We start from the raw sequence: 26051 nt of genomic DNA on the forward strand, positions 1-26051 counted from the left end.
GACTCTGATATAGGGGCTTTCAAGCGATAAGAGACGCCATCTAAGCTTACATGGCATTAAAAGTATTGTGATTATTTCAGGGCCTATCCTCGCTTGGGTTTGTCAGTAGACAGAACCACGATAGCTTAGAGAAGTTATAACTTTAGTTACACCGCAAAATTACGAAGCTTACAAGTGATTTTTGCCAGGTTTGTAAGCCCGTGAAGCATGCAAACTAAACAAAATCTAAGTGAGTCTGTTTCATACATCGCGCAGCTTGTCTACTTGCCAGCTTGCCAGCTTGCCATAAGCTCTCTTCAAAATCCTTTGCGACTAGTCCTTGTCAGTGACCGCCGACTTTGAAGTAAGAGCAAAACATCGCCAATGATATGTTGCGCATGATTTTTATATTAGCCTTAACGGGATAGATATTCCGACCAGGCCGACCAAACGATGATTTCTCAGCATAACAGCAAAAATGTATCTTTGCAAGTAATAAACGCCGAAACTCTTGTTAAGCCCGAAAATACCCAAGCAAAACAATCAAAGTTGGGCTTAATGGACAAACACCGACCCCAGTGATTACTAAATATCCTAACGCCGACCACAAGTTGCATATGAAGAAAGGTGTGGCTCAGGCCGGATTGACCCCCACTTGCCTAGGGACAGGACATGCCCTTGGTCATGACTTGAATAAGAAAGTCAGCATCTTAGCGAAGTACATTTTCGAGGAGCTAAGTTGGTGTACCATAGTGCCGGCTAATACAGATATCTTGATCAAAATGTGGTGATTGAAATACATAGCAATCCTCACTTGCCCAGGGAGTATACCCTGTCTTGCACACAATTGATAGGAACTCCAAATAGGGCAACGTGTGATGTTGGTAAGCCGTTAGACGGAGCACTTACTCGCGTCGTTATGTGCTATGGTAACAGCTAAATATCAATTTCGCGTCATCGTCGTCGGCGCCGGCAACATACTGAATTGTTGGCCTCGCTCAACTTCCAAATTCTTGACGTTGATCACGGAAGACGCCAGATTGGGATTTAACCCTCACGGCGCTAGGATCTTGGCAACAGGTCGAGGTATTGCGAACACTTGCCAAGGCATGCGCCCTGACAGTCCTTCAGCCAAGACGTTGGATTCGATCATGGGCCAATGTTCCAGGACATGGACGACATCCGCTCTGACGGGAAGCATTACGACGCCAGTTGTGAGGCTAACACAAAGCAGACCATCGACGAATCACTAGGAGAATCATGCTACAAATTACATCAGACATCGATAAACTCGATCTTGTAGTTAAGCATCATAGCCATGCCTCGGAAGACTGCTTCCGGCCTGAATGAGAATCCCCTTTAGTGAAATGTATTCAGGCATCGACTTTAACAATATGGACAAAAGCAAACAGAGAAGAAGAAAAATATGAAGAATTTCCTTGGACATAGAGTTTTCAAGAGGTCCGGCTTGGTAAACCCAGCATTGTCCACGGATCCGGACGCCAAAGTTCAACATCATAGGTTGGCGTAATGCAAAATAAATCCTACAAGAGAACCCGCGTGCCTGCTGCACTGTTTTCACTGCCTTGGAAGTCGAGCAGGAAGCAGTAACGAAGTCTATCGAAGCTTGCCGAGACACCAAGGTATTCAAGATCAATTTTGCTCAGGATAGTGACACTCTTTCCCTTAACTCTGCATCGTTCCAGGTGTTAGTCGTCGCCGACTGGCCTCACACGCTCGACCCAGCGAGAGCCTTTCTCAAGCTGGGTGGCTACGCCATTACCGGTCCTATTGATAACGCACACATGGCATGCGTAAGTAAGTATGGTTGGTTCCTCGAGTACAGTTCCAGGGCCCATAACCGAATGAACAGGCAGTGAAACACACGAGACCGGACCACAAAGCCCAACTGAGTTATCGTACTCATCAAATATCCATCGTGCCACTCTTCGCTTCGCCTCGGAGCCGCTTGGCTGCCACGTATCCGCACGTACTTTGGAGAAATGTGCTGAGGCGGGAGTGATTAAGTAGCTCGTGCTGGCCGACTCGAAAGGTCTTTTGCTCTACACCATGACCGAGAGAGAATTTGACTGCATCAAGGGCTCTACCAGTGCAGGATCGTACGTCTTGTGGGACGGTACTGGAGGGGGGTCAGGATTTGAATGAAACAGGCTTAATGCCCTAGTTAGTCGCTATAGTCTTACCTACATGAGAGATCATATTGCCCATGTCCAGTATACAAGTGGTATGGCGGATTTCTGCAGCTATGCATGGACCCTCTCGCATTGTATCTAATTTGGTCTGTATGATCTCACGTTTCTCGTGTTTCATTATCCCGAGGTATTGTGAACATGAAATTGCTGGTGAGCGCATTCGCCGATATGTATTCTTTATTAGTGTGATACTAACGGCGGTTGTCAATCCAGGGGTTTATTCGACGCCCTGGCGAGGATCATCCCTATAATTGGCGCGGAGTTAAGATAACATGTGCTAGTCAGATTCAGATGCGCGTGATTGTTTATTGCGTTGCTGGGCCTGTGTTATATTACATCTACCTGTGCCGTACCCGCTTATGAATCGATAGTCGTCGCTTAGAAATCAATCTGGATATGAACAATGCATGAATGTTATAGAAGTACGCTGGAATCTACATTTAAACAGCTTGCTTCCAATGGGCCTGCACAATGGGGACACGGGAAACAAGGGGCCCGAGATGTAAGATAAAAAGGGAAGCAGACGACGCGGACTAGTCAACTTTACACAATGGCACATATCTACAACGCCAAAACCACGGCGAACGAGTTGACGAACGACTTGGCTCATGAAATCAGTGGCAAAGTTGTAATGATAACTGGCCCATCCCCAGGCAGTATCGGAGCGACTTTCGTCAAGAGCATTGCAAAGGCGCAGCCTGGTCTTTTGGTGCTGGCCGGTCGCAATCTTACCAGTATACAGAGAACGGCCGACGGACTTGCTGCCAACCATCCCGCTATCCAGGTTCGCCTGCTCGAGCTGGATGTAGGCTCTCTAGCCGCGGTCCGCACATCAGCCGCGACTTTCAATGCTTGGGACGATGTTCCAAAGCTCGACGTTCTTATCAACAATGCAGGCATCTGGGCGGTTGAATTTGCACTGTCAAAGGATGGTTATGAGTCAACCTTTGCCACGAACCATCTGGGGCCTTTCCTCTTCACAAACCTGATCATGAAGAAGATCCTAGCTTCCTCGTCACCACGAGTGGTCAACGTCAGCAGTAACGGCCATCGCCTAAGTCCAATCCGTTGGGGCGACTATAACTTTCGGGTAAGAGCCAGTGTTCCCGCCTCCGGGGAACCCGTGTGACGTCTTTCAGCTGATACCAAGCGTGCTGCCCGCATAGGATGGAGAGACGTACAACAAATGGTCCGCTTACGGCCAGTCGAAGACGGCCAATATGTTGTTTGCTCTCTCCCTGGCCAAGACGCTGGGACCGAAGCTTCTAGCTTTCAGTCTCCACCCCGGTACCATCCTTACCAACATGACAAGTCCAATCGGAGAGGCAGGTATGGCTGCTATTCGTGAGTGTTTTCTGTTTCCCCCATGGATTAGAAACCCGACAGGTAAGCAGCAGCTGGCTGATATGTCGAAATAGGTGATAGTGACAAGGCAATGGGAAACGCCGAGGCGTGGAAGGAGTACATATTCAAATCAGAACAGGAGGGTGCTGCAACCCACATCTACGCAGCGTTTGAGCCCAGTCTTTCAGGTGTGTACTTATCGTTTCCCTGGTTCCTCCCATAAGTGTGGAATTGGCCTAACAACAGTCTCCCAGCAAATAACGGCGCATATCTGGAGGACAGTCATGTTGCAGACCCGTGGGTTCAAACAGTCAAGCCGTGGGGAACTAGTACTGTCGAAGCAGAAAGGCTGTGGAAGTTGAGCGAGAATCTCGTGGGCGAGACGTTCAACTACTAAGCAAAGGAGTTTTAACAAGTGTTAGGAGAGTAGTCAGCTAGATGTACTGTGTATAGCCTTGTCCTCTGTGGAAAGGGCATGCCTGTTCCATAGACACGCGGCAACTCCTGGAACTGAAGTAGGGTGCGAAAGCTCGGGAAAATGCAACGAACTGACACTGCCCTCTCTGATGTCGCACGCCAAGAAGTCGTTGCACATGCGGCTCAGTGTGGCAACGTGTCGTACCCATGGTACTGCTCCTGGGCGGTCGTGTTTAGAAGAGAAATCACTCGCGATACAGATATTGAGCATAATTGCCGAAACGGGGGTGCCTGAATTTCCGGTTTACCAGGATTTAGATATCGCACTGCCCAATCGAACCGGCGTTGAAGACGAATGTATGTATTCTGGACCCACGGACAGTATGGAAAGGGGTCTTTCAGAAAGGGATCTCGGAAGGCGGTGTCAATAACAGATACATAACCCAGTGGCAGCACCTCTCCCCGAAGAGTGACGAAGTTCGGTTTTATCACGGACCGATCGAAAGCCGCAATAATTACTTGGTATCAAAACCCCACGATATAGACTCGATCCATCCGAACCGACCGTCCAGCTCAAAACCAAAACACGGCCAAATGAGAGTTGCCTAACCTAAAGCGGATGTTTGGGGGGGAGAAAGCCTCGGGACAGGGAAAGGCAAAGCGAAAGGGAAAGCGAAGGAGAAGGCGAAAGAGAAAGCAAAAGCTGGGGCGAACTAAGATAAATGTACTATAACCTAACCTAGAACAGTCCAGTAACTTAATTACAGTGCGGGCGGGCATAGCGAGCGCCGTTTGGCCCTCGGCAAGCTGCCCGGCCTAAACCTGGAACAGGCCTACTGTAACTCGGGGTCCTTAGGTAACCAGAATAAACCCCCCCCACTAACATTCATTTGACATCTGAACGAGATCCGAGCATCCCCTACGCAACCCAACCATCCTACATACTCCCCCTTCTTGCCTCTCGCCTTCCGTTTTCTGTTTGGCTGTCCAGTCGCAGTCCGAGTCCTCACAGGCAAGGCATCATAATCAACATGTCTTTCATGGGAGGCGCCGAGTGCTCCACGGCGGGCAACCCCCTCAGCCAGTTCACGAAACACACACAAGATGACAAAAGCCTACAGCGCGATCGCATGGTCAATGGCGGGCCGCAGTCCAGTCTCGCTGGCTTCCGCAGCGCTGCTGCCCACGCGCCCCAGGACGCCATGATGAACGGCTTCTTGCAGCAGAACGGTCAACTACACGACATGCCAATCAACGGCCCCCAGCTGCAGATCGACCGCCCCTCCCACGGCGTCCACCTGCGCGCCGGCTCTGCCTCCCCGTCTTGGGCAAACGAGTTCCAACAGAATCCCCAGGCCGCCATGGAGTCGGCGTTCAAGGTCCCCCAAGGAACCCAGTTCGGCCCAGACGACTACGCCAGATTTGCTCAAATGCAGCAACCAAACCAGTCCCACCGGTCGAGTCCGATGCCGGCGCAGATGGGCTACCAAAGGCCCATGATGGGTATGGCCAGCAATATGGGCATGAACTATGGCATGGGCGCCATGTATGGAAACCAAATGTACGGGCCGCCACAGCAGCAGCAGCAGCAACAGCAACCACAACAAGATATAAAGGGGAAGGGCAAGCTGGTGGAGCTTGACGACAAGCAGTGGGAGGAGCAGTTCAAACAACTCGAGCTCGACGATCAGCAAGCACGAGAGGAGGCAGAACAAAACGCCGCTCTGGAGCCTGAGCTGGACAAGCTCGACGAACAGATCCTCCAATCGGAAACAAACGAGTTTGGCGATTTTGAATCAATATTGAAAAGCATTCAAGCCGAGAAGGACGCCAACCAAGAAATCATGGGCGAGGATGAATGGGTCAGCAAGTTCAACGACGAAAGCTGGGACAATATGAATATGAACTGGGGTGAGACCACCCGACTGTTCGCAGACCCCCAGGTTGAGAGCTATCTGTTCGAACAAGACAATCTTTTCAAAGACACGGGCAACCCATTCGAGGAGGGTTTGCGCATTATGGACGAGGGTGGCAACCTCTCGCTGGCAGCATTGGCCTTCGAGGCTGCCGTGCAGAGAGACCCCAAACACGTCGATGCATGGGTGCAGCTGGGAGGGGCGCAAGCACAAAATGAGAAGGAAACAGCAGCCATCCGAGCTCTGGAACAAGCAAAGAACCTTGATCCGAATAACTTGCCGGCCTTGATGACCCTAGCCGTCTCGTACACCAACGAGGGATACGATAGCACAGCCTACCGGACACTAGAACGGTGGCTTTCCATCAAGTATCCATCAGTTATCTCGCCTGCTGATCTATCACCGGCGACGGACCTTGGCTTCACCGATCGGCAGATTCTGCACGACAAAATCACAGACCTGTTCATGAAGGCGGCTAATCTAAGCCCAGACGGAGAACACATGGACCCCGACGTACAAGTCGGTCTGGGCGTCCTCTTCTACGGCGCTGAAGAGTACGACAAGGCCGTGGACTGCTTCAGTTCCGCGCTCGCCTCCTCGGAGCAGGGCTCCTCGAACCAGAGCTCGCAGGTACACCTTCTCTGGAACCGGCTGGGCGCAACCCTGGCCAACAGCGGGAAGAGCGAGGACGCCATCGCAGCGTACGAGCACGCGCTCACCCTGCGGCCCAACTTCGTCCGAGCCAGATACAACCTGGGCGTCAGCTGTATCAACATGGGCTGCCACGCCGAGGCTGCCGGCCACCTCCTCGCTGCCCTGGAGATGCACAAGAGCGTCGAGCACGAGGGCCGCGAAAAGGCCAGGGAGATCCTGGGCGGCGACGTCTCTGATGCGCAGCTGGACGCCATGACTACGCAGAACAGGAGCACCAACCTGTACGACACATTACGAAGAGTCTTCACACAAATGGGTAGGCGGGACTTGGCTGAAAAAGTGGTGGCCGGCGTGGATCCGGGCGTCTTCAGGGGTGATGTCGACTTTTGACATGACTGCCATAGAGAGGGAAATGAGTGAAGGGTCGAATCAAGCCTTGCTTGGAATATACGAGCAAGCGCCACGGCCCTCGCCATGCCAACCCGCGTCAGATCATCACATGTGCCTTGCGCCATGTCCCCACTGTCCCAGTAAGCGTCGTCGTAGGGAATCTTGGCACGCATCTTGCTTGCACAGCCTCGACCTCTCTGGTGTTTTGTTCGTGTTTGGTGCAATGCTACAATGCTACATTAGAGCAGTGCCTGGCTACATAGCCTGTCGGGAATGTCACAGTCACGTTGGCCCTCTATGGACCATGGTAGCAATCCTGGAGTTGACAAAAGGGAGGCATACCACAGCCGTAGAATCAATCAGATGGGAGATATGTTACATTCAAGTCGCTGACAACTAACGCCATTGACCTAATTAAAATGTTGTTTTACACGTGTCTTTATGTTGTTACATATACAGTCGACCTCCAGGTTACCATAACTGGCCCTAAAATGTGCGTCGGAAATGCGCAGCAGCTCTGGTCCTCTCCCCTCCCGCGTGTCGCCTCTGTCACGGGGACGGGTATCCTTCTCTCCAGGCCGTGTATCCCGTGTGTGATACAAGATCTAGGAGTAAAAGCTGCACCCCACCGCCTGTTTCTGTCGGCACGGCATGCGGTTCAATCATCGTACGTCCGCCTTTCACTCTCGGCCGACTTAGAACGCCGAGTCACGGGGCGCACGGAACTCACGGGCTTCACGGGGTCCACGAGATCCCTGACGGTCCCGATAGTCGTTGGTAGAGCGCTTCTCTGAATAGTCGACCTTGAGCATGCGGCCGCCCATTGAAGTGTTTGCGACCTTCTCGTAGCCCTTGATAGCACTCTCGAGATCGACGAAATCGGCGTGGGCGAAACCACGGGGCCAGCCGGTGTTGCGATCGACGGCGACACGGACATCAGTGACGCCGTCGAGCTCACGGAACAGGCGGTTCAGGTCCGCATCTGAGGTCTCGTAGGGAATGTTGCCAATGTACAGCGAGGTAGTGGGCTTATCGGGGCGGGAGGGCTGTCGCTCGGGGAGGTCCTTGGACTTGCGGTGCTCAACATTGATACGGCGGCCGTGCCAGAAGGACTTGTTGCACTCGGCGACAGCACGGTCGGCGGCGGACTTCTCAGCAAAGGTAATGAAACCAAAACTGTGAGGGGGAAACAGAAAGACATTAGCTGCTTAGTTCTCAAATAAGACAGGGAGGGAAACTGTTCGTGCATACCCTCTGCTCAAGCCGCGGCCGTCACGGCCGATCTTGATTGCGCTGATATCGCCGTACTTGCCGAAAGCCTCGCGCAGGTGCATGTCGGTGGCATCAAAGGTCATATTGCTGACGAAGACGGGGTATCCTTCGGTCTGTGCTGCTGACTCCGACATGGTAGGGGTGGACTTAAGGGTAGGGTCGGCCGTCTCTTGTGTAGAGCCGAGTCCCTCTGTTGACTTGACGGCATCGTCGACGATATTTTGCTCTGTCTGGTCCTGGGCTACACGGGCAGTCTGGGAGAAGAAGCGGGCAGGCATGGCAACAACAGGGCGGGCAGCGGCCTTGGCGAACTGCATAGCGAAGGAGCTCGCCTGCTGCCTCGAGGCGGCGACAGCCATGGAGGAGGGAGAGCTGGCAGCTCTCAATGCTGCGCGACGAACGGAATACCTGGGGTTTTCACCATGTCAATCCAAGTCCCTCGCGTGCATGTGTAGTGGGTTTTGGACGGGAAATGAATGCTGCAATGGAACTTACATGTTGGCTATTGATTGATGGTGCTGGGATTTGATGTGTAAATGGAAGAAACCCTGGAGGCGAAGGAGTAGTTATGTGATGTGACGGATGTGAGGTGATGAGACGTTCGTCTTAAAACGGTCCCAAAGCTCGACTCGACTGGGTTTACTGAAAACTGAGAAGAGAAAAAATTTGGCCTTGTTCTTACTGGCTGCCGGCAGGGACAGGAGAGCCGGCGCCACGAACTAAGGCCAAGTACGGAGTAGGGTACCTTGACTATGCAAGACACATAGTAAAGGTATCTGACGTGGGATAAGGTGGGTCCGGTTGCTTTTCCCCTTCTCCTGTCGGATCGGATCCTTTGGCCCTTGAGCTCCGTGATACTGTTGCTATGTACAGTGGCTAGCTAAAGTAAGGGGCCTCCTTCAGCCTGGTTGGTCAGCCATGCAGTCTTGCCTTGTTGTGCTCTCCGTGTGGTATTGGGGGGAGGGGGGTATTTTGCACAATGGAAGGTCTACTAGATATTGCATTCACTCTCATACTCATTGCCCATGTCTGTGACCGTTATCATGGACAAGTTTCTACCTCTCTGATTCATGGTCGAGGTAGCTAATTGCATGCCTCTTGCTACCACTGGTGTTTTGAGCAGCCCATGCTTGAACTTGGTCAGTTCTTTGCTGACAGCCACGGACTGCTGGCCCTTATCAATACACCCTCCACGTCCAAGTAACCCCCTTACATTTATTGTAGGTGGTCTATATCCCCACCTGCCCTTGCGCTTTTTTTAAATTTTATATTTCAACACAACCATTCCGACCGAAAAATATTTCCATATCCCGAGCCCCTCTCGTTGGGACGTATGGGGGGTATATACCGACACCAGAAATCCTACGCCCAGAAATTATCAAAAAGAAATAGTCTGGATAGACGCATAGGCGTATACGCCTGCTGGTTGATGAAAATCCAGTTGATAACCCGCCCGTTATCAAGCTACCCATAGTAGCGTTGCAAACAACGTATACAGGCATGAACCTGTCCCGCTGCCTTTCCTTATATCACACATTAGAAATGAACATTGTTGATGGCCTTTGCCCATGGTTCTGTTCCCATGAATTGGCCTCGATGCCCGCCCAGATTTGAGCACGTCTCTCAGACTTGCAAGGCAACAGAAGCGAGCTGTAGATCCAAGAAGAGTTGCTCGAAAGGCCAGAGCCATATTGCGTGGAGGGCAGATTTTGCCGTAAGATTCTACCTCCTTGAGTGCAACACTCGCCAGCCCGGGTCCAGTTATTAACCTGGGGTGTGCCCCAACAGAAAACATAAACATAGCGGTCCGTATCGTATCACAAGACACTTGTGGCGTTTGACGACAGCAGCATCCTACTTAATATTGGCGCTGACCATATCCATTGGCTTGCTGCCCTTCGTATTGAACTCCAGTCATGGAGTCCGGACCATTTGGCACATTGCCACTCAGCGATCGCAAAGGCGGTAGTTCTGGCCGCGACGAACCTTTGCCGTACGGGTCGGCGGTGGGCTGCGCCGAACCGGCGTAACCAGGTTGATGGGCCTGCTGATGGGCAGGGGGGACGTTTGGACCATTGCGCAGCTGATTGTTTTCCATGCGCACCATCTCAAGCTCGCGACGGAGAATGTCGGCTTCCTGCTGAGTGTTCTGGCAATGACCAGAGAGCTGTTTAATGTAGTCCTGTTGCTTTTGATGCTCCGCAATTGCTGTCTAATCGTCAGCAAGACCATTGCAAAGAACAAAATGAACAGTCACATCATGAACGTACCTTTGGTGAGAATCTCCCATTTCGAAGCCTTTGACCCGCGCTCCTGGGGCATCAGATCCCGCAGCTGCTCAAAAAGCTCCTTCATTTCCGTGCGACGCTTTCGTTCTGCGAGCTTGTGGCTGACCCGAAGCTCAGGGGTTCTGCTATATGGCTGGTTACCGGAATGGGGACTGGACTCCTCGCTATGGAGGTCTGTGAGTTGTTTGTGCTGCAGCGTGTGGTGGTGGACAGCTGGGAAATCAGCAGAGGCGGTTGATATGCGCTGGTAGTCGGGAATTCCGTCGTCTAATCGCCGCTGGCCCGGGGGCAACCTCGACTCTTGGGTGTATTGACTGCTGGCAATAGACTCGGTGATGCTACTGCGTCTCGAGTCGTGATAGTATTGGGTTGGCGCCGCAGAGGGCATTCTTTGTATCTCATCCTCCGGGAAAGCCCAGGCCTGTCCCTTTGTAGGCTCGGCAGCTCGAGCAAGTGTGCTTGTCGTCGGCCCGGTGATCACTGGTGCTGTGCGCACCATTCTGTGGTGCGGATCAGGCTGAGGGTTTCGATCTGCATGTGGCTGATAGCCATTAGAAACGCGGTGAACCGAATGGGTCTCGTTCAAGCCACTCGTCCGCGGATTTCGTTGTTGGGCCAGGGTTCCTTGGATAGAGGCAGTTGACTGGTTATGGCTGGCATAGGGGGAGTTGCCACCCAGCTTCATTTCCCCAAAACCCTGAGCGAATCTGCTATCCACACTCTCACGTCTGGAGTCAAAGTGGCCATTCGTTCCATTGGACTCCAACGACAGGGGGCGATCAAAGCGGCCACTCCCTGGCGTTGTGGTTGTGGGCGAGACCATGGAGTTGATGCTCATGTTGGTGGATGGCGAGATCAGGGGTTGAGGAAACATGCCTGCTCCGTTCGGAGAAGGGGTCTTCTCACTTGGACCGTTGTACGCTGGGTTCGATGAAGGCGGTCCTACGACATTGATACCAATTCCCGAGGCGGCTGAAGTGTCTATATCATATTGTGAGCTAATACTCTGCCGCATCCACGGCGCTTGAACCTACGTTTGCTCGAGGCATCGGTGCTGGAAAAATAGGCAGAATCACGGTTCTCCTCAGGATTCAAAACTCCCGCAAGCCCTGCAGGGAGTTTATGGGAAATAGGTCGAGGGTGTTCGGTCGTCATCTTGAAGGTAGTCTCTGCTAGGATTCCAAGTCGCAAGGCGCGCGGCAGATGGGGAGGGCAAGGCCGTGGGGGGTCTTGGTTGTCGCGTCGACCACGTCTGTCTTCGAATAATCAAACTGCGCGAGGGCCGGGTAAGGTTGGGTTCGGCTCGCTAATGGAAACCGTCGTGGCCAAATACAACTAGAAATTAGAGCTCGAGCTTCCTCGTCGACTTCCCGCTCCCAATTGCACTCAGGCGCAATTCAACCGAAGCCTTCCTGGTATCCTCCCTCAGCAAGGGTGGCCTGGCCGATAGAAGTAACACCGACAAGGAAAAATGATATATAAGACTATACCGACAGGATTACGTTCGTCGTCTAAAGGAAAATAGAGAAGGACAACTTCCTCGCATCAATGCTGGAAAGCAGCATATCAACGTGGATGTAAATGATGGAAGTTGAGTGGGCAGAGGGTGAGAACGTGGAGGAAACGTTAAAAGCGGTTTAAGGTGGATTGGCACAGGAGCCCACCATCAAAAGTCCAGATGCCCCCCAGTCGGCTTGCCCACATTCAGCGGAACATCTAGCGGCTAGTAGGGATGCCCAGGTGGTCAGCGGGGGGAGGGAGTTGGTCAGTTAATTGACTAGGGCTGATTGCTTGGGATCTTTGGTCCTTTGGGTCCTTGGGTCCTTGGGTTCTTGGTTCCTTGGTTCCTTGGGCTCTTGGGAATCGAGGTGAGGGAGCAAACCCCCCAGTAGTGCAGAGTGCAGACACAAAGTGCAGCGGCGGAGGAGATGATCATCCAGCCCACGACGATCCTAGTACTAGAAAGAAGAAGGAAAGGCGCAGGACGGTAGGTGCAGGATTGCCCTCGAGCCTGCGGGCACAGGTACAAGTACCGCGACATGGACGTGAGGACGATGGGGCTTCAAGCCACATGCTGTGAGTGCCTCTCTTGACACTGCAGCGGGTGGTTCCCTGACGCCCATGCGAAGGGCCTACTACTGCACTGTACACACTACCGTGGGTTTTACTCCGTACTGTAGTTGAGAGCCCTCAAGGGGGGAAATCGACGAAAGCTACCTCATGGCTGGGTAGGGAATACCTCCGAGACAGGGGCTTTTTCCTTAGCGCGACGTAAGCAGGCGCGCGAGATTGCACGATTGCTGCGGGTGATTTTCCTCTTTCCTCGTGGCAGAGCATGTACCGGGCACATCGCATTTACGTCCGCCAACTTGCGGGCGATGATCCCTGACGCCGTGTGCAATTGTGGGCCAAAAATCGAGCGGCAGCGTGGCCTTGTATCGGTACGCGCATCTCAGGGTGTATGTTTTTTTTTCTTCCCTCTTCTTGAGAAAACGACGGACAAGGTTGGGAAGCCTTTTCAAACTCTGTTCCTACTCGCGCGTGGCTCAACACACCCACCCATACATGGTACCCGCATCAACGAAGGGACTAGATGCGGATATCAGGCGCATGCACAGGGCATTGAGATATTCTTGGTCATAAGCTTCACTCTAGACTAATGCGTTCTCCATTCCTTCAATTTTGAACACTTTACCGTTGCAGTACAACTTTCGCTCAGGGAGAAATAACAAGCAAGTGCACCTATGTAGATATGTAAGAGAGGGCATTGGCTCGTTGAAGTGTGCGGTGGAGTTGTCAAAACAGCAAACGCCGTTGGCTCTACCAAGCACATGGACCCAGCTGGGAAGAGAGGCTCAATGACAGGCTCAGAGACATGAAAGTCAACCACATGCTGTTCAAATGTATTACCAGAATGGTAAGCCCTAAGAATGTAGAGCCCGCCGCCCTACGCATATGCCCAGTGCGTGTGCTGCACATAGAAACAGAGTATGGATGCGCAAGTAAGTCTACGGCGTATGTCCGATTGTGCAGCAGTAGATTAATGGCTCGTGCAAACCCGGAGGGTCATACCTTTTTTTTCCCCGATGATGTGATATTCAGCAGACTTTGGTGCAACGTTCCGAAGAAACTTAACTGATAACGGCAGTCGAAGCTTTCGAATACACGAAAGCACCTCAATTTCTGGCCATGCAGTCAGGTCATTATGGTTTGCTATGTACAATGTCTATTTGTTGCGGGCTATATTCGATCAGTCCCGGGTCGACGACCGTAACCTACAGTACTCGTGGTTGCATGTGAAGCGCCTCTCTCTGGGGGCTGAGAGACGGTGGACCCTGACCCTGCCCCAGTAGTAAGTACCATTTGAAGCAATTGGGGCAGATTTGTGTTCCCCGGGAAGCATGGACAAAAAAACCCCATGCTTGGGCAATTTGCAAGACATGCTGTCGTCGATCATACAGTTCAGATTTCGGCATTTGCCAGGCCACTGCATAGACGAGCTCAGTACCTTGATGTATGGTACCTTTATAATCACCACAAATTGTTTTTCTGTTTCTGTTCATGTCCGGTGTGTGCTATTCACAACCTGCAGATCTGGTACTCTGACCAAGTCGATCTACCCGGGGCGCCACGTGAGATGCACCAAGTTAGGAGGCTTTAGTTAGGTAGTCCAAGTAAAGCAACAGTTGGTCACTGCCATGTGGCCTTTGCGATGAGACGGCTGAGCCAATCAGAGCGGTCATGGAAAGCTTTTGGCTGGCTCCAACACTGGCGCTATACAAATGGCTATGCCTTTCCTTTTCCTACAGTATGTACCTACAGTAAGGTTGCTTTCTCGGTGCGCCTGTGGGGAAGGCGGGAGGAAATTTAAACACTACGTCTTGTGCGGTCAACGCCCACCAGGCTGTCTCGTATTGAGCACAATGCGCTTGATGTGTATTGAGCCAAACACAGGGACCGTCCAGGACTTCTTCTTGCAGTATTAGCTTCAATGCTTTTGTTCATAAGTATAATGCTCATGTGGCGTGGAACAGCTTTCTGGATGCTGCTCGGCACTTTGCAGCAAGTTTGCTTTGTGCGGGTGTCGCAATTCCCATCTTGTCAAGCTGCACGGCATCTTACATGGCCCAGCAGTGCTAGGGAACACTCTATAGGATCCTAGCACCCAGTGCTTCGTCAGCTGCAATACAATGGTCTTGACGTCCCATATCGGGTCGCTCGATGACGATATTCACATTATGCTAGGACGCTGGCATGGCGATTGAGGGTGCACCTGTGGAAGTTCGTTACGAGGCACTCCGACCCATATTAAAGCCATTACTGCATTGAGCTGCGGCCAACTCTGCCGCCATAACTGCAGCCGGTGTGCCCATGCTGCAGATGAGATTTAAATACTCACACAAACCCCTCGAGACCCTCAATCGAGATACGACAAGTAAGCACAACATATTCAGCTAACGCGCCATCCGTTGTCACATTGCTTATGTCAAAAGCACCCCATTTGTCTGCCAAGGCACTGAATTGGGTTACAATCGTCATAGGATCTTGACACACTGTTTGCTCACTAATAAGTGTCCAATCCTGCAGAGTGACGGCCCCCAATAGATCTATCTGTTGCAGGCAGTACTTTTCCTATGTAGGCTTGTACAAATTATCCGGCATTTACAATACCTACAACTGAAGCAGCATTTCTTCCATGGTGGATCTGTCCAAGACCAAAGTCCACGAAGCGTAGGTCAATTTGCCTGCACGTGGTTAGGATTTCACAAAGCAATTTTCGAATGACACGAGACCGGGCAATTACTGACACTGCATTCTCAATCGTAACAGGCGCGATGTCACCAAATCTCCGTGGTTTCTGGTTCTGCAATTAAGCCGCCAATTCGGAAGATCGTTGAGCAAGGTGTTCCTTAGTGGCTTGATCCAACTTACCGTTTTCTAACAATGAGTGCGGGCGAGCTGCTGCATCTATACATCATGTCTGTATGGTTTCTGATCCTCTCGGTCTTGATCTCGGTAAGATGAATGATCCTCCGGGCGCCTCGTCGAATATTGCACATGTACGTACATAGTATCACGAATCCTACCTTTTGACGCAGTTGCCAGCGGCTCAGCAATTCCTTTCGCCCCTCAGCTGCCCCTTGTCAAGCTGGGCCACGTTCCGGATGGTCAGAGATGGGTCTAAGTAGCATACAAGCGGGTCAAGCAGTGAATGTTAGCGTTCCCGGTATCATCCCTGCAATGCTCATTTCGGGCTGTGGATGGCTACAAAAGCCAAAAAAAAAAAACCAAAAAAAAAAACCCAATACCCCAGAGCTCGCGAGAATCGTTGCCCAGGGTGGTCAAATAAGTTCCCCCCCACTAATTCGTAACGCCAGGAACGTACGCATCCGTGCAGCGGAACCATGGCATTCATGGATTTAGGACCCGAGGCGTTCGGCGAAATTTGACGAAACTTTAGGTAACGTGCCAAACGAAGAAGAAACAACTTGTTCCCAAGGACCTGCTGTGCTTCGGACAAAGCTAGAATACTTGCTGAGTAGCAACAACGGTATTTAAGTAATCGACGCTCGAAGACTTCCTGTGAGCACTGCTTCGGCAGAGCCAGAACACGACCTCGCGAAACGGCATGTGGGCCATGCCAATAGTACGAATATTCAGATGGACACTTTCCACTCTATATGGGGTCGAATTGCCATGTCTCCGCCAGTGGGACCTCTTGTTTTAGGACGTCCATTCGGTTTGCTTCCCCGAATTTTATATCTGTGCTCAGCGGAATCGGCCATCCGGAGAATTCTGCAAAGATATCCTGACCACGTAGTATTTGCATCACGGTCGATCAAGCAGCTCATTATTAAGCTTCTTACTTAGCTCTCATGCGATGCTTTTGCCGTTTCTTGGTAAATCAGCACGCCCATGCCTTCGAGTACCTGACCGTGGACAACCTGGCATATTCAAACCCTATTGAGACAAGTCGGGGTCTGCCATGGATTTGGCGGCAGGTGTAGTAACAGTTAAAGATGGCCAACTAGTTCCTCCCGATAAAGTTACACACTTTTATCATAACGTCAACGTTTGACTAACTTAGACATTAGTGCTCTCTTGGATCACTCTTCACGATATACCATGGTAAATCAAGCCTCAGGGACCTGCTTCTTGGCTCCAGTTAGTATTAGACGTAGATATTAGGCATCTCTTAGTCTAATATCGTGGATAACCACGGCCGAGAGCCGTGGCTACTCTCCTTTCAATTCTACAACATAACAATCCGCAACAACAGGAATGGAGGATGTTGTGATTGATCCAGCAGCGGGGCAGACCACAGTTTAATGGAATAAGAAATTGTCCCTTGGCGTCATCTACTGAGACATAGCTAATGTGCAGCGCTGCACCTGAGAGTTTGGCTTAAGCAGAGCCTGAAGCCGCCAAAGATCATTCGACATTCCCGTTGCTTGGATGTTTCACATGGCGCAAGCCCTGGGCGGCTACATTGAAATGAAACATGTCTTGCTGCCATTATTTCTGTGATCCTTCGACTCTTACTGGTGACCTTGATCGCCAGTGTGATCGGACGTCCTCGTCGGACTTCGTATAACATGAAGCCGGGGGTACAACATCCAGGGCACATCCTGATCAATGAGCTGCATGCAAACTTCGATGGTTTTGCTGATGAAATACGAGAACAATTACTGCGCCTTCGGTTTGAATATGGCTAGTGATTCGCATTCAGTTGCCTTGAGAGGGAGGACCGAATGATTTGATATAAGTGCGAGACCTTACCCGTAGATTGGTGTTTATTCTTTTCTTTCTTTTTCTCCCCTCCTTCTCTTTTTTCTTTTCTTTTCTTCTTGGTTGTCTGGATTTTAAAAATATGTAAGAAATATTCAAATGTTTTTAAATTTTCCATGCCGAGCAACGAGTGACGTCTGATATCCGTAGATGGCTTAATCCAATCTACCATCCCAATGGAACAACGCTTTCGAAAATACTTCTGGAACTCCAGCCACACCAGTTCACGCTTAGGTACAGGACTTGAACCTTTGATATTGCTTATCTTGATCGTGGAAATCCGGTCTGCAGGATGCGCCACTGATGTTCGGAAACTTAAAAATCAACACGAGATCGACAAATTTATGACTTCAATTCTGTTCTGTTGAGTGATTATGGTTGCTGAGCGAGGTTAGGCGGTTAGTCAGGGCAACTAAGGACGCTTGTCTGCATGATTTGAGGTCGTTGCCGCCGCTAAGCAAAGCCTCCCCCCGATCACGCTTCAAGGTAAGGTAAGCCTGCTATAGTCATTCAAAAGCCCTGGCGTGATCTCGAGAACCGTACCTTGTTGAGCTTTCCCCCCCAAGGTTATTCGAGTAAACATGTCTTGTACCAGTCTAGGCGGCCTCCTATGACATCGCATGGACCGTCTGATGTGTCTTGGTCATACACGATCTGGTACAGTACCTAGATGCCGCACAGAGGGCGTAGATCCTCGATGACAATGTGTGCCCTTTTTTAGGGGTGAGGTCTGTTTGCTAGGCGGGATCAAACGTGAAACATATAGTACAGATAGAAAGACAATCACGTGTAACGGACCCCCCATAGTAGCCCATTCCCCATCTGTCGGGATCATGTGTTGCTCGAAGCAACATAATCCCGAGTGACAGAACATTTCCTGTCTGTCTTCCTGTTCCACAAAACGGCCATGGGCATGAGACTTGTTGCCCATCTCCCACGTTTGTCTGAAGACAACGTCCGTACTCGCATGAGATCGATGTCGGCAATGTCCTCAGCTGCCTGCGAGGCGTACAGGGGGCTTCCTGTCTCGGTCTCGGATGATGCACAAGGAGAGGCTGCCGACGTCAATATCTGGGCACAACGATGTAGGAATCGATTCGAATAAACGCTTGCCCACCGGATCTGCAAGTCAGATCCAGGTGGATGGACCATACGGCTAGCAATAAAATCCGGTACTTGTTTGTCAAAAATATAACATCAAAATTCATTTGTTTTCAGAATAGTTCGGCAATTCACTAACCATGACACAAAACGTACTATGGCGTGAACAGAAAGCCGGTGCTGGTAGCCTCCAACATAGTTCTCCTCATAATAGCTGCAATGCAGATCCTGGGCCGACCGATACATAGCAGTATGTATATTGTTTGATGCAGTCCCCCTAATCAGATGCCTAACTGTCATCGGGTCTCTTGCCAAGGTAGCCTTCCAATCTCTGAAATTTTATCAACAGCTCCATCCATAGCAACAACTGTGAAAGACTCTGAAAATTCACTGACAAAGCGTCTCAAGCAGTTTTGGTTCCATGCAGAAAGCCAAGCAAATAAGCCGTCAACTTGAATTTCACAACTTGATCGTTGTGTTGCTGCATGGCAGTGAAAGTCCAATATCGTTCTTGATGGCTTCACCAATGTCAATATCAAGGCTCACGTTGAATGAAGCCAGGGCATCAGCAAGCCATGGGATAGTTTGGCCATTATTAACCACACTATTCCCGGAAATCTGTACCGGCAAAAGGCCTCCATTTTCGCAGTAGGGCCTTTGTTGAAGAGCTTTGATGACATCTGCCTGAGCAACATCTCCCTTAATGTTGAAGTTGTTATCGCCTGGGTAGAGGACCATGTTGGTAATGTTTGTATTGCCAATATTAGAACCGTTGAAGTAGGTGTGGAAAGAAGCGTTGCCCTGAAGTAACATCAGCCAGCAGTCTTATACATATTCTTACTGTACTTACCACTTCTACAGTCCAGCTCGTCGGGTTTGGTATGTTAGTTGTCGCATTGAAGTTGTTTCTAGTCGACAAACTGACATGAGGATTTGCTACACTGATGCCATTGAATGCGTTGAAACCAGCGAAAGTAACATCCTTTGAAAAGGTGATGGGATAATCACGCGCAATACCGGATACACGAACAGTGGTATCTCCTTCAACTCGCACATTCACGCTCTGGTTCGTCAGAAGATATGAGTTGAAGATAGTGAGCTCACTGATGTGGTCAATGGTTACCGGCTGGCTAATGTTCACCAAGACCAAAGCATCAGAAGGCGTCTCTGGGAACGTGACGGCAGCAAAGGCCAATGGTGGGTTATGGTCTAAAAGCCACAAGGTGCCATTAAATGCAGCTATTGTCGCGTGCGTACTACCGTCGGTAGTGATGGAGGAGTTAATGGCCATGTTGAAGGAGCCTGTCTCGCTTTGGGTGATCTTGACACCATCAATGTGAAGCTCGGCCTCATTGACTTTGTTCTGCGCAATCCTGGGTACCGCAACAAGGAGACTGATTGGGAAATGATAAGCTACTAGTAGACTTTGAGTTGAAGCAGGGCTCACATACATTACAGGAACCACGATGACAACAATAACCACCAGAATCAACAAGTACAGCCACCAGAATCTCTTGCAATGGCCATTCCTGGCCTTCGGCTTGCCGGTCGAACTATGTGTAGTTTCTGACATCTTGCTTGTTATTTGTGGTTGTTGGCCGTTGAATATAAGGACCGCGAGGTGTGGTTTTCATAAATTTTGGAAAGTGAGGTGGTCGTATCACCGCGTTTTGCATATTCTGAATTGTAAGTTTCTTTCGACCATAAGAAAGAGGTCGTTGTATCCGGTCGGCGTAGATCTGACAATACGCGAGACTGTGCTGTGTCCCAGCTCTACCAAAAACAAACGAATGTGAGGTCCAGGGGACTGAGCAGTGTGTTTAGATATTATAGATGCGGGAAGTAGCGTCCGGAAGGTCTGTTGTCAAATGTCATAAACGATGGAGCCCCCATGACCAGCAAGTTCGATCGCCGAATAGACCGTATAAGCGTCTTGTAGCACCCATACATACTACAGACGTTGCTAAACTACTTGAATAGAATTGTCCTGAGCCTGTAAAAGGAGCCTTGGCTAAAAGGTACCTTTGCCCCATAAAGCTGCATAGTCGAGATTCGACGAATGCAAGATCACCAGAACATGGAACCAGACCACGGATGTGAACCCCAGTTTGGACGAGCCGAGATCATCCCCGCAAAAGTAGACCATCCGACAAGGGCCCCATTAACAATAATCTGGGGAACAAGCCAATAGGGATGCCGAGAATCAGACTCCCGAGGCTGACGAGGAAGCACATGAAAATCCAATTACAACGACGGGCTTCGAGGCGCGGTAGAGAGCTGGAGGTCTTGAGGCAAGTTTTTAGTCATGAAATCAGTACGTCCTGCCAAACACGTCTAGTTAGAGTCTTATAACCAGGGTGCCACATAAGAGTGCCTGATGTTATTTCCACAGGGGAAGACAGGCAAAAAAGAAAAGGGGGGGAACCAAGAGTGAATAATGCTGTTATTCCTTAAAGGCAATGGGATCGTTGGAGTTGAACAACAAACTTGAATTCTCTTGGGTTTGGCAATTTTCATGTTGAGCTGGCCAGCGTGAAGGTTCACCCAAGCCTTTGTGATAGGTAAATGCTCTAATGCGACTGGGTGTTGGTACCCCGGATTTCATCTCCCCACACGCCAAGTCGCTCCAAGTCTAATGAACTTCCCCTGTATCCCATTCCTCCACTGCGTTAGTTTGGTTCCTTCGATCGGGAGATCAAAGCATGTGAGAAGCACTTTCGGCCGACGGGTCTGACAACAGCTTGGTATTTCGCAACCCACAAACCCTTAGCGCATCCTTCGCCAGGGAATCTTTCCCCGACCATGGTCAACCCTGCTAGGGAGTCAACATACCGCCGATAGAGGTTGACTGCAAATACCAACGTTTTAATGCATGAAAAGTTCGGGCGCACTAGGATAACAGGACGAGGAAAGTAGCCCAACTGACCATAGAGGTGCCCGCTTGAACAAGTATTTGCTTGCGAAGCGCCTCTAATTTACCAATGGCGTTTGTAGATTTTAAGATGTGCCTCGGCCTGCGAATCTGTCATGACGACTGAGAGAACTCTAACAAAGATCTGCAATGCCGATATACAATGCGAACATGTGTGGACTATCCGGCAGTAGCGCAAACGAAGATCAGAGTCGTATCGGCCATGTTAATATAGAATACGCCGCCACAAATCACAAAGCACGCATCTTTGCTTTTCCAAACACGAATGACAATCATATTGCCAGGTTTGTATCATTATCTATAGAGTACTGAACTGATAGCAACCTCAAACAAATCATCGTAACAGTTCTATCAACCTAAATCTGGACCTAGGTGATCACGCTATGTAACAAGCATATACAAATCTTAGATCGTTGTGAGTTTAAGCCACCATGTTAATAGTTCCCACAACGTTTCCCATCACAGTTTCGCTTTCGGTGCCCAAAGCCCATTCTCGAGGTTAGAATCACCATCATAAATATCCCGCTCGACCATACGAGTGTTGATATGCTGCGGCCCAAGCGCATCGACATTTGGTGCGCCAAGCAGCCTCATGCACGTTTCTATCTCAGCTTTGAGAACTGTTACAACCATTAGCACCTAGACAGCAAACGCCGAATTGTTGACACCTGATTTTACTCACTTTCGAACGTTCTCTCGACCCCAGCCTGTCCACCGGCACCAAGGCCAAATAGAGCGGCTCTACCGATGCCGACGCCCCTGGCGCCAAGACACAATGCCTTCACAACATCTGTTCCTCGCTTGACGCCACCATCAACCCAAACCTCGATCTTCTTCAGGACATCGGGGCAGTATTTCCGGATTTCAAGAAGAGTGTGAATTGCAGGAGGAGCTGTATCAAGAGCACGACCTCCGTGGTTAGACAGAATAACTGCCTGTACTTGTGGGGCATATTTTGCCGCAATGTACGCATCCTCGTGTGTCTGGAGGCCCTTCAAGACAATTGGTAAGTTTGTATGCTGTGCCAACCATGGCAGCGTAACCTTCCACGTTAGATCCGCAGCAGTACCAAAAAACAACTGCTGACCGACGCCTCCTCCGCCTGGCCGACTTGGCTCGCCAGAGGTCTTGGCCGCAGCCGCGACGGGTGCCGCGTTGGCAAAGTTTTGCTTTTCATCGAGCTCTCTCTTGCCAGGCACGGGCGCATCTAGTGTCAGGACGATGCACTTGAACTTATCCGACATCTTGTTGATGCGTGCCAACATGGCCAAGCTCTTATCCCTATCATTCTGCACATACAACTGCCAACCGAACATTTGGCCCGGCGCTGCGTCCGCCACGATTTGCTCCGGCGTCATTGATGCATTGTTGGAGATAATCTGCAATGCGCCGAACTTCGCTGCTGCGCGAGCAATACCAGCCTCACCGTCGGGATGGCCTAACCTCGCCATGGCCGCCGGAGCCACGAATAAAGGAAGGCCAACCTTTTGCCCCAACAATGTAGTCGATGAATCACAGCTGACGCAATCGAGAAACACTCGCGGTCTTAGGAGTATATTCCGGTAAACTTGATTATTGTATCTCTTCGAAAATTGATCGTCGCTCGATGAATAATAATATGCCCAAGCCTTCTTGGGCATCTTCTTGGTAGCGAGCTCCTCAATCTCATCGAGGTTGAGCAGGCTCTCAAGCGGTGGATCTGCAACATCTCCGTCGGACATCTTCGGTTCCTCGTTTGCCGTTGTGGTGGTGACAAGTGTATCGGGGTCGATCCTGCCTAATTTCGCCTCAGGCTTTAGGTTCTCTTCGAGAAGTCCCGGGGGATGGATTGGATCGTATTCCTCGGTGGCATCCTGGCCTGCAAGTTGCAGAATGATCTTGGAGCCGCCCGGGTGTGAGGGCAGAAATTCTGTCACGTCGTAGACGTTGCCGTACAGCACCACCCAGCAGCTCTCTGGCGAGGTGTGCTTCACCACTAGACCGCCATTGTCAGTCAGACCGTTTGGTGTCTGGATAGTCTTCATCGAGCTGCGATCAGGAATCCATTTAGCAACTCACATTCCTCAGCACGGATCAACTTGTCTCCCGCCATCTTGCACAACACATAACAATACTTCACGTATCTACTTCAAAAGAGCATGATGAGAATCAAGCATGATCTCATTGGTAATCCATTTTATTTCAACCTCATGTGGAGCCGCCAACTCGGCGGCTTTTACCCCGCGGGCCCCTGCGAGTCACTTTGGGGAAAGTGATCCACGGCAGTAACTAGTTCTCGGGGGTTTAGCGTCAACAACAAACGAGTCAGCAATGGTTGGGGATACTCTCGGCGATTTGGTCCTCAAATGGAGCGAAATGGAAACTAAGACAGGAACGAAAACAATCTACGATTGGTGGTGTCCAATCTCACACCAATAATAATAATTCATACTACTCCAGTCAAAGTCAACGGACAGTTTCCTAGGCAGTGCTACCGCTTTGGTAGAAGGTTCTGGCAATTTAATAACAGAATACACGGGGTGAGGCGAGGAAACATGGCAATAATTCGGCTCAGCAAGTCATTTGATAATGTGTCGATTCAACGTTGGAGCTCTGGAGGCAGTAACCGAGCTGTCATATTCTGTTTACTAGTGTAGGCTGCGTATCAGCTGTAGCAGAGCGCTCCCTTCCACAATCAATCGAATCCAAAATTACCCCCATGCTTGTCAGAGGCCGAGTATGCTTCGCCATCGTTTTTTCTCTTCCTCCAATGCTACTCGATCGTCCTGAGTACTGCCAGGAAAAATTCTGACGAAACTCCGGGGAATATTGAGACGAGCACTGATAAGAGGAATGGTAGGAGACGAGCTCTCACCACCATAGCTCTTTGGGGCTAGCTGGCGCTGTCCTGTATGTGGTCGCATAGACGTTGGGGTAAATTGAACTCGACGGGCCACAGATGAAGAGATCGAAGAAACGGTTTGCATTTTGTCCGACGGTATCTTGGGAATGCTAGGGATCGAAGGCGGCGGAATAGGAGTGCTGCTTTTCCCCAGCCATTCTGAAGACGAGGAACCTCGTGAAGCCTGATTTCGATGCTTTTTTTTCATTTTAGATTCCGCAAAGGAATCCTCCGCTCGCTCTGGAGCTGGATTCGGTTGTAGGCAGTCGTATTTCTGCTTAGGGCCTTCAAATAAGACCGTCTTTGTCTTAAGGGGGTTGGGGCCCGAAATTCGTGTCGGACTGCTGCGAGTTGTTTGCCTTCTCGTGACGGCAAATCGTTGAGCTTTCAAAGTCTGCTGCGTTGGTGAATCCAAATATGAGTCGTATTGTGCTTGGTTAGCAGCCGTAGCCAGTGGTCTCTGGCTCTGTCTCTGGTTTGCGTTTTGCGGTCCAGCCTCCTCTGATATGCATTGATGTCCTTTGTCGCTTTCGCTTTCTCTATGAGAAGACATAGATGAAGACACTAAAGATCCGTGAGATTCAAGACAAAGAGCAAACTGCAAAGCTCCTCTCATGAGTCGTGGATCAGTTGTACCTTTTCTTGCCGGCGGTACGTCATGCACGACGTTGGAGTCGTCTAGGTGAGGTGCAACAATCTCGTCAAGCCGTCGACGATTCTTTATCAGGTTGATCCCCTTGTCTTCTCCGGATGTTAGGTCTTGGTGTGGGCTGAGCTGCCGTACACAATCGTTCTTTTGCACAGCCAGCATCTCAGGGTTTCCTCGAAGTTCTTGGTTCAGACCCTTGGCTTCCTTAGTAACTTCCAATTTAATCTTCTTACTCCGTCCTCGGGTTTTGTCTAGCTCTGGGGAGTTGGCTTCAACATACGGCCCCAGATGTGCCCGGAAAATATCAAGAAGCCTGCGGAGACGGTATTCGTCCCGAACAATCTGATCATTGCGGCCTGTGGCGAGTCGAGCCCTGGCACGCTGGAGCTTCTGCTCAATCTCCTGTAAGTAACGTGTCTCTCGGCGTCGGAGGGAATTTTGTTTTTGAAGAAGTGCTTCGCGTGCTTCCCAGGCCTTATCATCCAAGAGCTCTCTGTCAACTTCATAAAGCAGCGCCCTGTCAGTTCGTTCTCGCCGCTTGACGAGCTTCTTTGCTTGCTTGAAGTATTTGTTATGCCAAAGTCTCTTTTGCTGAGTTTCACAGGTCAAGACTGGTTTACCGGGCCCATACTGGCGTTTCTGTCGCTGCTGAATCGTGACGCGTGCATCGACATCTGGGTCGCCCAGTGCAGGTTTTACAGCTTGAAGGTTTACCACATCAAGACGTGCTGGTAGCTTCGTGCCTCTGAGGTCGACGTACTAAGAAGCCTCGGGCGACGAACTAACCTTGGTCTTATCGCGCGATGCAGATGCCTTCCTCTTTTTCTTGCCCATTGTTGAATAAGAGTCTGGTTCGAAGAATCGTGTGGCGGTTGAAATGACTACGCTAGGCGAGCTGTTTCAGTTGAAACAATACTAGTAGCACGCAAAAGCGTTTTGTACTGCTAATGTGTGCATGTGGTGGTGCAATGTAAATATTTGGCTCGGTATGCTCTGTCGCTGGGCAACTATGAAGCAACCTCATTGGATTCACAGGGCGATCACTTTGAATCATCTTGTGCCAGATAAATTCTACAATATGACATACTAAGAGACCCGCCAGGTTTTACGTTTTTTGCTTCATGAGATGCTTAGATTGCTGAACATGTGCTCTGGCAATAAGGTCGCCAGAGTTAGCTTTGTTCAAGAAGACCGAGATTGAAGTTGGAGATTTCATATATTGTCCA

The 26051-nt window shown here is 50.4% G+C and overlaps 7 protein-coding genes across 7 annotated transcripts; 2 read left to right on the forward strand and 5 right to left on the reverse strand.

Annotated features, from left to right (window-relative positions):
- Positions 1–2490: 2490 nt before the first annotated feature.
- Positions 2491–3950, forward strand: BKA67DRAFT_40559 (uncharacterized protein). The gene is made up of 4 exons (XM_046096720.1): positions 2491–3282; positions 3359–3536; positions 3611–3724; positions 3791–3950. Exons 1-4 carry the CDS (start codon positions 2743–2745, stop codon positions 3931–3933), a joined length of 975 nt encoding a protein of 324 aa, XP_045964243.1. The 5' UTR covers positions 2491–2742; the 3' UTR covers positions 3934–3950.
- Positions 3951–4984: 1034 nt separating this feature from the next.
- BKA67DRAFT_509247 (uncharacterized protein) lies at positions 4985–6913 on the forward strand (the record flags this gene model as incomplete). Its single annotated transcript, XM_046097227.1, has 1 exon — positions 4985–6913. The coding sequence occupies one exon, from the start codon at positions 4985–4987 to the stop codon at positions 6911–6913; it is 1929 nt and encodes a 642-aa protein (XP_045964244.1).
- A 415-nt stretch (positions 6914–7328) lies between these two features.
- BKA67DRAFT_546889 (uncharacterized protein) lies at positions 7329–9172 on the reverse strand. Its single transcript, XM_046101417.1, has 3 exons — positions 8681–9172; positions 8165–8593; positions 7329–8089 (listed from the first exon to the last, which is right to left on the reverse strand). Coding segments are annotated over exons 1-3 (912 nt in total). The 5' UTR covers positions 8683–9172; the 3' UTR covers positions 7329–7608.
- An 871-nt stretch (positions 9173–10043) lies between these two features.
- On the reverse strand, positions 10044–11628 carry BKA67DRAFT_530232 (helix-loop-helix DNA-binding domain-containing protein; the record flags this gene model as incomplete). Its single annotated transcript, XM_046099209.1, has 3 exons — positions 10044–10393; positions 10456–11454; positions 11508–11628. The coding sequence occupies 3 exons, from the start codon at positions 11626–11628 to the stop codon at positions 10044–10046; spliced, it is 1470 nt and encodes a 489-aa protein (XP_045964246.1).
- Positions 11629–18822: 7194 nt separating this feature from the next.
- BKA67DRAFT_653317 (uncharacterized protein) lies at positions 18823–19936 on the reverse strand (the record flags this gene model as incomplete). Its single annotated transcript, XM_046106343.1, has 3 exons — positions 18823–19164; positions 19214–19757; positions 19815–19936. 3 exons carry the CDS (start codon positions 19934–19936, stop codon positions 18823–18825), a joined length of 1008 nt encoding a protein of 335 aa, XP_045964247.1.
- Positions 19937–21680: 1744 nt separating this feature from the next.
- BKA67DRAFT_40829 (FMN-dependent dehydrogenase-domain-containing protein) lies at positions 21681–23693 on the reverse strand. The gene is made up of 3 exons (XM_046096730.1): positions 23354–23693; positions 21978–23270; positions 21681–21915 (listed from the first exon to the last, which is right to left on the reverse strand). The coding sequence occupies exons 1-3, from the start codon at positions 23385–23387 to the stop codon at positions 21755–21757; spliced, it is 1488 nt and encodes a 495-aa protein (XP_045964248.1). The 5' UTR covers positions 23388–23693; the 3' UTR covers positions 21681–21754.
- BKA67DRAFT_666960 (uncharacterized protein) lies at positions 23660–25659 on the reverse strand (the record flags this gene model as incomplete). The annotated part of the gene is made up of 3 exons (XM_046108603.1): positions 23660–24740; positions 24813–25553; positions 25608–25659. 3 exons carry the CDS (start codon positions 25657–25659, stop codon positions 24001–24003), a joined length of 1533 nt encoding a protein of 510 aa, XP_045964249.1. The 3' UTR covers positions 23660–24000.
- Positions 25660–26051: the final 392 nt, after the last annotated feature.

The sequence above is a fragment of the Truncatella angustata genome (genome assembly GCF_020726525.1).
Source record: "Truncatella angustata strain MPI-SDFR-AT-0073 chromosome Unknown BKA67scaffold_1, whole genome shotgun sequence".
In the NCBI taxonomy this organism is placed as follows: Eukaryota; Fungi; Ascomycota; class Sordariomycetes; order Amphisphaeriales; family Sporocadaceae; genus Truncatella; species Truncatella angustata.

Coding starts and splice junctions, on each gene's coding strand:
- BKA67DRAFT_40559 (XM_046096720.1), top strand. CDS start 2,743: ATGGCACATATCTACAACGCCAAAACCACGGCGAACGAGTTGACGAAC. Junction 3,283..3,358: donor GGGGCGACTATAACTTTCGG/GTAAGAGCCAGT, acceptor CTGCCCGCATAG/GATGGAGAGACGTACAACAA. Junction 3,537..3,610: donor GGCAGGTATGGCTGCTATTC/GTGAGTGTTTTC, acceptor ATGTCGAAATAG/GTGATAGTGACAAGGCAATG.
- BKA67DRAFT_546889 (XM_046101417.1), bottom strand. Junction 8,090..8,164: donor GGCCGCGGCTTGAGCAGAGG/GTATGCACGAAC, acceptor TCCCCCTCACAG/TTTTGGTTTCATTACCTTTG.
- BKA67DRAFT_40829 (XM_046096730.1), bottom strand. CDS start 23,387: ATGGCGGGAGACAAGTTGATCCGTGCTGAGGAAT. Junction 23,271..23,353: donor GTTGATCCGTGCTGAGGAAT/GTGAGTTGCTAA, acceptor ATGGCGGTCTAG/TGGTGAAGCACACCTCGCCA. Junction 21,916..21,977: donor GGTCGAGAGAACGTTCGAAA/GTGAGTAAAATC, acceptor TGGTTGTAACAG/TTCTCAAAGCTGAGATAGAA.